This window comes from Lemur catta, chromosome 8 (genome assembly GCF_020740605.2).
Source record: "Lemur catta isolate mLemCat1 chromosome 8, mLemCat1.pri, whole genome shotgun sequence".
NCBI classification, from domain to species: domain Eukaryota; kingdom Metazoa; phylum Chordata; class Mammalia; order Primates; family Lemuridae; genus Lemur; species Lemur catta.
In genome coordinates, this window is record NC_059135.1 from 68964737 (window position 1) to 68977100 (window position 12364).

Sequence of the window (12364 nt, forward strand, 5' to 3'; positions counted from 1 at the left end):
ATATACTTAATACATACATTTTGATAAATTTAGACTTGAGTGGTTACTTTTTAAAATATCTAAACTCAATTTTACAAAAAGATTATTTTTCTTATTCTTAACAATTAATTTTCAAAGTGAACAACTTAAAATGACTTAATATTCCATTTAGTTACTATCTAATTCAAGTGGTTTTAATTACTGAAGAAAATGTTAGTATCTGAACCTTTATTTAAATAAAGATAAAAATGTCTTGGTGCTATTGTCTTGTATATGTAATTAATGGCATTGTATTTTCACTCTAACCTTCAGTTGATCAATATACACTTTCTTTTCCAAAAACCTTTAATTGATCCCTTTTTCCTAGGGAACAGTTAAAATTCCTTTACCCAGCATGCAAAATCCTTTAAAATCTGTCTTTATCCTAATTTTCAAACCTAAAATCTAGAAATCCCTCTTACGTTTAATTCTGCTCCAATTAACTAACTCACAGGTCTCTTATATCCTTATTTTGAGCAAGGCAACAGCATTCTCCTGGTACTTTATTTCCTCCTGTTAGCCCTCTCTCCCAATTTTCACATGCCCACAAAACTTATTTATTTTTAGGCCTCTTAACTCTATGGTAGTTGATTTGGTAGCTCTTTAACAGCAGCAACCACTTTCTATTTTGTAAAGTAGTTATTTATGTACACTTTGTGTCTCCAGTAAAGTGTGTGATTCTTGAACACAGAGGTTTTATTTGATTAAATTCTGTTCATTACACAGTACCTCGTGCTTTTGTTGAATGAATGGTTATAAGATTACTATCAATCATTCTTACTAAGCTTTGAACAGAACAGTGTTTCACTATTGTTTTCAATATTTAACTATTGTTTCAAGACTTCAGAGGCTTGGCCCTAGAGGTCACTACTGAGGAAAATTGCAACTAAATTAATCAGTTTTCTACAGAGACTCAATATATATGAAATTGGTAAAGTCTGAAATAAGACAAGGTGAGCCTGGCAGAGGTACTTTTCCCTTAAATTCTACTAAGAAGACATTTTTTACCCAAAGATTGTGGCCATATCCTTCTATTACCCCCATAAATATCCCCATTTGTATAAATATTTTATAAATCGTATATAAATGTTACTATTACTTTGCCCAAAAAGTGTGCCCATGAGTTAAGAATATCTGAGTCAGGGACACAGCATAAACCAGTCTAGTGGTTCAAAGTATGCGTTGAAAAGTCTGACAAACCAGGCTAGGAGTCCATTCTTCTCTCTTACAGTTTTGTTAATTAACCTTTCTGTGTCTTAGCTTCTCATATGTAAATGGTGACAATAATAGTACTTACTCTAATGCTGTTTTGAAGGTTAATTGAAATAATGTATACAAAGTAACTAGCAAAGTAAAACCTAATAATTGTTCATTGTTACAATTTATTTTTTATTCCTGTATGTCTGTGTGGACTGGCATAAATATTAAAATGAATTATGGATAAGAGTATAAAAAAGCAAAGCAAATACCAGAGGTCAAAATTTTAAAAGGCCTATTAATTTGGGGGCACTATGTATAGAACTGATTAAAAATTATCTGGGGAATATATGCCCTTAATCCAAGTCAATTATGTCTATATGGTTCACTTGTTGTAAGATTAAAAATATTATCACCTAAAAGTTCCAGTAGTAGTCATAATTTACTCAGAACAACTCCAATACTGACAATGCATTTTAATCAATCACACTCTTCTATATATCACACACAAGGTGAAGCCATATATTTTAAAAACAGGGAAAATTTGCTATTAGTGTTAATAGTTTAATTCACCAATCATCCGTTTCCCCTCACACATAGGAATTCTTCCATGAAGCACCAAAGATTAATCAAACAAAATCAACAAACATTTGCTATTTAATAAATGAGTGAATGACTATGAAGAGGAGATCATTTAGAAAGCAACAAAAGAAAGGGATGATGTAACAGCCTATTGTCAAAAATCCAAGAGAAGAAGGACACTTGTCTCCTTGAATTTATGAGAAGAAACCAGTTAATCTCCCTGGAAGGACCAAGGGAATATGGAGGTATTGAATAGAAATCATTGGTCAGCAATTTCACTCATTTTCTTGATTTCCCCCCATTAAGAGCAGCAGTGGGAAGGTCTGAGGGACAAAAGTGAATAAGAGTAACTTTGCAGAACCTTAAAATGCCAGATAAGGTGATGATTTTTTTAAATAAATGATCTGCAAACAGAACAATCCCTGATAAATATTTTCCTGGATGAGATTTATATCTCCTACTGGCTAGGGAGATCTGGAGGGTTGAGGATGTCTCTAAAAATAAAAGCAAAACACTCAGTTCAAGTTTTCAGAGTATGTACCTCCACATTGGTATCCAAATGAAAGCATGGTACTTAAATTCCAATGCAAATTGGCATTTATTAAGGACAGAGTCCCTTTTTGAGCTTACAGTATAAAAACCAAATCCTATTCCATTGGTTGTTAACATCCTGGCAGGTCCCCTTAGCCTCCCATTGTCTCCATTTCTCATATGTAAAATAAGAATAATGATAATGCCTATATCACAGATTTTTATGAGAATTATTTAAGTTAGCATTTGTAAACTATTAAAAGAATGGATGACACTTAAACTTATTGTTGTATTGTTGTTATCTCTATTGAACAATGTACTTGTCGTTTCTCCCAATCAGATATTCTTTTTTTGATATTTTTCCTTTTTTTGCAAGTAAATCTCATTTTCTATGTGTGCTTAACATGTTTAAGATTCAGAATAAGGTAAAGAAAGGTAAGTTTCCTTCCCTTCTAGAATAGCATATCATATATTATATCCTTTTTTCCCTCTGTGACGGTAAGAAGCCTCTGGGGTACCTAAGCCTATCCCTTCCCATTATGTCACTTCTATATGACCATTAATACATTATTTATGGATTAATTGAAAACTAAATACTAAAATAATTCACTTTCCATAATTTTATTTTAAAAAAAGATAAAAGCATATTGGGACTGGCATGATTTTAAAAATCATGATTCATATCCATTTCATGTTACAGATGGCAACTGAGGCCCAGAGAGATTACTTCACTTGCCTGAGGACATAGGCCATTAGTGGGGGGAGCTGGGACTAGAATCCAGTGTGGCTCATGCACACCTGCTACATGACCTCAAATTTGGCCAAAGTGTTTGCAGATGCACTGCCACATCATTGGGCTTTTTAAATACCTACTTTCTCAAATATCTATTCTAACTCTTCCAAATTGAGAGTAGCAGCACTTAGTATTCCATACCATTTGGGAGTTAGAAATATCCTTTAGTGCACTTTTATTCCAGGTGGCACAAGAGTAGCATTAAAGACTTAATATCTTCCCCCCTAACAAGTGTTTATGTCACCAAAAAGCAGTCCTTTGGAAAACAGGAAAAGAAATAGGACTCATGGGTCTGTATCTAATATTGGAACAGGCCTACATGCTCCCATAAAGTCCCTAAAATCATCTCTTTTTTACAGCGTCATCCATAACTGATGTGTAAGATGATAATGCTAACTCTGTAACAAAGAATCAATTATATCCCATAAACTCCATGTAAAAAATAAACTAAAATGTAATCCATTTTTAAAAAATGTCCATAAGAGTGATTGCTGTTCAAGTTTGATATTTAGAGTTTAATAATGTAGCTAACTTCCTACTGTACAGCTCTATTCAGTTGCCTAACAAGTGTCTCAAACTCAGTATGTCCAAAATAAGCTCAATGTCCACCCTCCAATCATCTCCTACATTCTCCTCTATCTTAGGAAATTATAGGAAATAGAGCCCTGTAAGAAACCAGAGACCTGTCCTTGACACTTCCCTTTCCTATACCTGCCAAAGCCAGTCAAGCTCTCTTACTCTCGTATTTTAAATGCCTCTTGATTTTACTGACTTCTCACTGCCACTACTCTGCTCTAAGAAGGCATCACTTATACACAGAATGCATGGAATACTTCCATAGCCTCCTACCCAGTTCCCCTAAAGAGAACGGCTCTTCTCTAATCCATTCTCTATATGCATCCACAGCAATTTTTCTGTAACACAAATTGGATCCTGTCTACTGTGTTTCTTAAACCCATTCGATGGCTTCCCACTTTTTAATGAATAAGATCCAGTGAATGGATATTCATTTAGTTATCCACATAATGTAACAGACATATCAAACCCATATCCAAAACAAATGTAGGACTCTAGCAATGCCCCACATTCAGTCAGAATGTTCACCCCCATCCCATGCCTGTGTTTCCCCTAATGAATGAAGGCCAAGACCCTAAGTTCCATATTCATAACTAGCCTCGTTTGCTTTTTATAAAGTCCTTTTGCATCTCTATGTATTCTTAAACTTTTATACTTTTAAATTTTAGTTATTTTTTAGCTTTTCAGACAGTATTATGTTATATAACATTTTTGGAAGATATAACTTTTATGCAATATTCATTCATGTTGACAAAAGTCTGTCTAGTTCATTCATTTTGACTACTATATAGTTAATATTTCCTTGTATTGATATACCAATGTCCATTCATGAACTTTTCCATTGACGGACCTGTGGGCTATTTTCAGGTTTTATTTTTATGCATAGTAGTGCTATAAACATATTTTTTTATATGGAAGAAATTTTCTTGGGTATATGACTGTATAGTGCTGAGTCATACATAAATGTTCAGATTTCAGAGATGATGCCAAACTGTTATCTGAAGTTATCACAAAAATATAGAGATGCATCACCTCTAATAATTGGTATTATCAGCCTTTGCAATTTTTGCCAGTTGAATAAATACAAATGATATGTCATTATAGCCTTGATCTGCATTTCTCTGATTATGATTGATGTTAATTATTTCTTCATAAATTTATTTGCCAGATGTGTTTCCTTTTCTATGAAGTGTCTATTCAGTTCTGTTGCCCTTTTTTTTTCTATTGGGTTGTTTGGACTTTTCTATTTAATAACAGGAAAATTGTTATATAGATAGATATATATACAATAAATAATTGTTTATGTATACTTAATAATTTGTCAGTTATGTTTTCTTTGAATATATTCTACAATTTGTAAATCTTCTTCCTACCTTCCTTTAAGGTATATTGAATAAACCAACTTTCTCAATTTTAACATCGTCAAATTTATCAATATTTTCTTTTATGATCAGTGATTTTTTGTTTGTTTGTTTGTTTTGTTTTGTTTAAGGGACTTTCCCTATTCCAAGGTGTTATAGATGCTTAAATAGTTTTCTGCTAAAGTTTTAGTTTTTTTGACATTTAAATTCTTAATACCTCCAAAGTTTGTATTGGTTCCTGAGATGACTTAGGCATCCAATTTCATCTTTTTACACATGGATTACCATTCTATTTTCAGTTCTATTTATTGAAGAGCCCCTTTTTTCTTGTGCCCTTTGTTCCAATACTACAGTCTTAATTACTCTAAATTTTATGATCTGTTATTTGTCATATCTCTACTCTGTATTTTTCTCCTTTAGAAGCATCCTGGGTGTTCTAGATCTTTTATCATCCTATGAAACTTTTAGTATCTTCTTAGTATACTAGTATTTTACTAGTCATTTCCTATTCTTTTGCTATAGATCTCAAGTTTAATGTCACAGCCTCTATGAGGTTTTATCTAATACCCCAGATCCATTTTCCTCTACTTAGAGCATCCTTTTTCCTTATCCTAATACTCATTATGTTTTGTATTCATTTCTAAATAACTTTACCTTTTTAGTTGAATATATACAATCATGTGTCACTTATCAATGGTAATATGGTCTGAGAAATGCACTGTTAGGCAATGTCATCATTGTGTGAACGTCATAGACTGTATTTACACAAACCTAAACACACCCAGGTTATACAGTATAGCCTATTGCTCCTAGGCTACAAACCTATACAGTGCATTACTGTACGTCAAACTGTAGGCAATATAAAACATTGGTAAGCATTTGTGTATCTACACATAACTAAACATTCAAAAGATAGAGTAAAAATACAGTATTATAATCATTCATATGGGACCATCACCATATGTGTAGTCCATCATTGAGAGAAACGTCATTATGCGGCATATGATTATATACATATACACACAGAAAGTGAGAGGGAGAGAAAGAGAGAGAGAGAGAGAGAGAATGAGAGAGACAGAGAGAAATATGTACTTTATAATTGACTATCAGCTCCATGACAGGAGAGAACTCAGTTCCCTTATATCCCCAACAGCAAACAGCAGGGACCTGAGTTATATCCCCAAGACTAAGTACATAATAATAACTTAATAAATAATTGATGAATTGATGAATGAATAAATGAAAAGATCTCAAAAATTAATTCATAGTGTATGCTAATATTGGGTACTAGAAATTATTTAAAATTTAGAAATATAAGAGATCTTAGACACTACCTACTCCAAACCTTTGTTTTATTACTGAAGACTTAAGTCAAAAAGGATCAATTTTTTAATTCAAAAACCCCATTTTTAGCAGATTTAGAACATGAAAATTTCAGTCCAGTACACTTGGCATAGCATCATCTGCTTGTAAGTAAAATATTTTGAATACATAGTATAAATTCCTACATAATAGCAGTAGTCTGAAGTAAGTAACACAAATTAAATTAAAACCCTTAAGTCTATTTTCCATTCATTCAAGACAAATAATGTTAAGGTGCAACATTGAACAAGGACAATAGACTGAAAGTGTGCATCCTCCCTCTCAAAATTCATATGCTGAAATTCCAACCCCCAAGGTCATAATATTAGGAAGTGGGGCCTTTGGGATGTGATCAGGTCATGAAGGTGGAGCCCTCATGAATGGGGTTAGTGTTGTTATAGAATATGCCCCAGAGAGATCCCTCAACCCTTCTGCCACGTGAAGTTAATGAGAAGACAGGAGTTTATGAGGGACAGTCCCTCACCAGACACCGCATCTGTCAGCGCCTTGATCTTGTACTTCCCAGCCTCCAAAACTGTGAGAAATGAATTTCTGTTGTTTTTAAGCTACCCAGTCTATGGTATTTTATTATAGTAGCTCAAATGCACTAAGACAACAAGTCTTACAAATAAAGGGGATGTAATTTAATTTTACAATTCAAGTCCAAGGAAATGTTATTATTTTTGTCTTGCATCATTAAATTTTACATTTGGAGATTTAAGACTGAGCATTAAGGACATAAATCAGTGTAAGAGTACTTTTTTGGTACTTTCATAAAAGGCTATCATAGTTTTGCTGAATCAGGTTATGACATTTTTTGTGACCAACCTAGATGTCTTCTTTCAACAAATGGCAAAGTAATCATTCCAAACTGATGTGATCCATCAAAACACATTTCTACTTTCAGCCAAGCAGCAGCTCAACTGATTCTAACAAAGAAGCAGAGAAGCCTGATTTATTCTGGGGTTTTAACTAAAGATCAGCAAATCAATTCCCATATTCATTTGTCAAAACCTGATGGACTCATAATGTTCTCCTCTCAGAATAATTGTAGTATAAAGGCATAAAAAATGCATTTAAACTACCTAAATAGGTATAGGCTTAGTCACTTCCAAAGTACTTTATCTAAATTCTTTGTATTTGTCAAAAACTGCAGCAAGAGAGTTAGACCCATTTTGAAAAGAAGAGGTAGATATTCAGAACTTCTCCCATTGAGAAAGAGTATTTTTGCATTCTAAAGCAAATCCAAGACGTCTACAATACTCTTTGAGCAAAAAATTAAGTTTTGGAAATGCTCTTCTGTGTTTCCCTAAACCTCATACAATCATACAGTATAGATGAAACTCTGTTTATTAGAATACTTTAATTAATAAATAACCTCAAATATATCTGTAACATTAAAAGAGATTATATTTATTAAATAAATTATTAAATTTTTAAATTATTAAATAAATGTAAATCTCAACTTGGTAATTTAGAATCACTTTTTCAAAAGGTAAAAACATTTCAACTGAGACTCAAAGTTTACTTTTTGTCATATTTATGTGGAAAACTTTGCTAATCAGAGAATACATGTTAGTTCAATGTGAATAAAACTAATTCTGGGCACGCTTAAGTACTATGGAAGTACGTATTTACTAGGAATATTTTAGAAATATACCTATAGATCTTGAAATCAGCAAAATGCAAAGCATAGAGAAAATTGCTTGGAATCACTTTGCAGGAAATTAATCTCCATGCCTTTACTTGATGAATAACCATTTATATAAATCATTATGTTTATTTAGAATTAACTCTCATCTGGTTGAGTTGAACCATTGAAACTGGTCCCTCAAGAGGAATATACTGAGTTACACTGACTTTATAATTACTTGAAATTATAATAATTTTTGCACTTAACATAGAGCCAACAAAATGGTTCAATCTGGCCGCTAACATGTGCTTTGTTTTAAAAATTGGTGTTTTTTATTTTTTAACTGTTTTGGAAGTTTTAGGGGTATCATGCACAGTTCCAGTTTTTTTTATAATCCCCACCTGTCTCACTTTAGTATTTTTTCCCTCTTATGTTATGTGCTTGGTCTTTAAAGGCTTTTGGCTTCTGAGAGCCTAGATTTAAAATTCTGCCCAGTTTGAAAGTTCACTAAATTGTTCCTTTCACACAGTCACAAAACACTGAAATTTATTAGGATTGGAAGGTATCTTAGAGGTTAGCCAACTATTCTCATTTCTTCCAACAAAACACTTAAAACCAAGAAAAGTAAAATAGCTTCTTCCCCCTGGTTAAATGTACATTAACAGTTCTGCCAAAATGCTCTTCTGACTCAGTAAGGAAAAACTATTCTTATTTGGAGTTTCATATTTTGTCAAGAATCACCACAACTGTCATCTCTATTATAAAAATAATTCTTGCTTCATAAGCACTTACCCCTCAATGCAGGCAGCAGGGATCTCTCCTTCTTGTCATCGCATTTGTTACATTCGCTGAAGTACAGGAGTAAGAAGACATCAACAAGAACCCACATCAGTGAAGTGGCTAGAACCACCTTGCAGTAAACAAATCTCCTCATGTCTTTCTTGATTTCTAGTTAACACACAGACCGAAGACAAATGCTACTGTGATAAATCCAAGCCACAGAGATGAACTCCACCATAAAAGCAGGATGCATTCCACTGTATAAAAAAAACGGAAATTTCATTATTGTACTTGTTTTTTGCATAAAGTACACATAACATGTAATATATGACTTATTTTATGTTCCCAGATATAATAGCACTTCGAATTCAAAATTAAAAGCCCAAATAAATGCAAGTTGTTAACAAGCCAGGTGGCTACAATTCTAACATCTAATAGTTGATCTGCCACTACCCTGCTGGGCCCTTGACAAACTGTTTGATTTCTTCAAGTTGTATAGTCTTTACCTTAAAGTCCTATCATGATAATCTATATAGCACCAGGTTGTCAAAATACTAATAGAACAGTTCTGAATTTAGCCAGATTTAGGACTTCTGATGATGCAATAATACTGAAATGGAAATCATCCCAAAATATATTACAGTGGCTAAGAAATGTCCTTTATAGACAGACAGGTCTGGGTCTATGTACTTCCTAGCTATGGGAGACTTTCTAAGCCTGTTTTTTCATCTATAAAATGAAGATAACAATAACAAACATAAAGATTTGCTATGAGAATTAAGGATGATCATGCTTGTGAAGCATCTTGCAGAACAGATAGTTGTTAATATTAAGATAAAACAGGAAAAAATAGTTTTCAGATTATAAAGTAGGGCAATTACAAGAAGTAAATCAACACTTATTTAGACTTTAAAACCCCATCTGCTCTGCATAGAAAGTATACACAATAGGTGTGTATTTTAGAACAGATAGCATTCACTCAAACAATTTAACAGAGTAGAAACAACATATTAATGTAAAATGACTTAAAACAACCAGAGCAAGAATTCTAAAGGGCATAACAAAGATATGTGCATAATTACCCAAAGCAAGTATAGAATTAATTCTATACACATATACATATTTATTTACACTACATTTAGCAATAGCCACCTGGTTAACTAGTTTCTATTTACATAGTAAATAAGTCAGACCAAAAATAATCTGAGATCATTTGCTATATTTAGAATAACATCAACTGAAGTATAAATTTTGTGATGTGAGTAATATCAGTGACATAGTTCCGACAGTGATATTTGGGGTGAGCAGTATTAAATAAAAGGGTACTTGAAATATTTTTTTCCTAAACACTTGTCTCCAAATAAAAGCATCAGAGTACAATTTGCTGAAGCAGAAGCTCTTTCATGGCAGCTGGCAACATCATAAAACAACAGAAATGCTATTGCCTTTCACAATCAATCCAAACTAGTAACAAATTCAAAATTCACATAAAGTGAATAAAAGTAAAAAATAAGTATTATAACAAAGAGTCTATTTCAATAGCTACATAAAATTTACGTTTCTTCAGAATATATGTATAAATATTACAAATGAAAAGATGTATCGTGTGCAAATCCAAAGAATACATGACACTTGAGGGTTATTGTTATTCTTGAAAAAAAGTGCCTTGCTAAGTAAGTATCAAGTTTGTTTAATTTCCACTTCACTTTTCTGTAAAAATGATAACTAAATATTGGAACTCAGCCTTTAAATCTGATAATAAGGGAATGATTCTTCCATATATATTTCCCATTGCTATGTGCATGCTTTTCTAAATTTTAGATATGAAACAATTCAAGCTATCAAATTTTCTGTCTTTCTTCAGTCCTAAGATGGAGTAGGTCCCTTCAGTTTGTTGCAGAAAAGAAATGCTACGGAAAACTGCATATACCACTGATGGTTACCAAATGGCCATGCCCTGGTTGAGGTGGACTATATAATAAATGATACTTGAAGGTGTCATCAAATAAACAGATGCGCTTAGGTATGTATCTTGCCTCTCTGTTCTTCATTTTCTTTATTTTTAACTATTTCCTGCCCTATCCACCTCAAAAAATATTGTGAGGCTTAAGCAAGATAATGAATTAAAACATTTTTAAAAGAAAATATGAAGAATATTATTATAATAGAAAATCTGAAATCACTTAATATTAAACATTGAAGTATCTATGATAAGTCATTTTCTAATAAGAGCCTTACCATTGAAGTTATTGAGAGTTTCATTTAAACTTCAGTTATGATAAAAAGTCAAAATCACATCTTATTGCCACTTTAAGCATTATTCCAATTATACAGATTTCATGGCCTACTAGATCTCCATATGAAGACATTAGCACTTAGAAAACTCTAACTTTATTATTTCATGTGATAAAACTAAGTTGTTCTTTTTTTGTCTAATTATGAAACAGTTTTTCATGTTTCAAATTTTTAATTCTACTTATGCCTTGAAAACACCTCTACCTTGAAACAGGCTAAACTTTATCACTCACAAGGATCTTATCCCCTGGCACTTGTAAAATATTAATAATAATCTCATATCTTGTGTTCCAATACTCCTGTTCTTATGAGAACAAAACTGAGCAGAAAGATAGTACAGTATACACAGTACACTAACCAACATAAGCACAGTTGGTGGCCAGGTTTATTTAAGAAAACCAGCATCTGTATTATGTTTTTATTTCAGTAAGCTCCTGTTTATTTGCAAATAATGTTCTGTTTCCCAAACAGTCAGGAAATCCATGTTCTGTAACATCCTTGGCTTGAAATGCGGAACATGACCAACTTGCATAAATGACAGGATAGACAACAGGTTTTTCTATTCGATATTATGACCCCTTTTGTAATTGTTTCAAAAATCTTTTTAGCACAGATAGGTCTATCTGAAAAATATTGCCCTAGATAGGAAAACTTTAAGAGATAGAAAATTATCTAGTACCATTTTGCTAGTCAGATTGCCTTTCCCTTTTTTTCTTGCCCACTAAATAATGGTATCAGCCACATATTCTATATTAGAGAATTCTTGCTTGAAAATATGCACCATTTTTCCTATCCTTATTACAATAGATTTCAAATGTAAAACATAAAATCTAGATAAACTTTAGAATTCAGGTAACTATGTTGTTAAAATAAGAAGAAAAAAGTCTTTTTATTTTTTAGTTTTTCATTTGTTTTTCTTTCTGTTTTTGTTTTTTTTTTTTTTTTTTTTTTTTTTTGAGACAGAGTCTCACTTTGTTGCCCGGGCTAGAGTGAGTGCCGTGGCATCAGCCTAGCTCACAGCAACCTCAGACTCCTGGGCTTAAGCGATCCTACTGCCTCAGCCTCCCGAGTAGCTGGGACTACAGGCATGAGCCACCATGCCCGGCTAATTTTTTTGTATATATATTTTTAGTTGGCCAGATAATTTCTTTCTATTTTTAGTAGAGACGGGGTCTCACTCTTGCTCAGGCTGGTCTCGAACTCCTGACCTCGAGCGATCCACCCGCCTCGGCCTCC

At 32.8% G+C, this 12364-nt stretch overlaps 1 protein-coding gene across 2 annotated transcripts in view; it reads right to left on the minus strand.

The window, feature by feature from the left end:
• GALNT13 (polypeptide N-acetylgalactosaminyltransferase 13) overlaps positions 1-8987 on the minus strand; it is a 436774-nt gene extending 427787 nt beyond the window's left edge. For both annotated transcript variants that reach the window (XM_045559133.1, XM_045559132.1), the window contains exon 1: positions 8846-8987. In XM_045559133.1, the coding sequence (XP_045415089.1) occupies positions 8846-8987 (142 nt within the window). The remainder of the gene's footprint in view (positions 1-8845) is intronic.
• Between the last annotated feature and the right edge of the window lie 3377 nt (positions 8988-12364).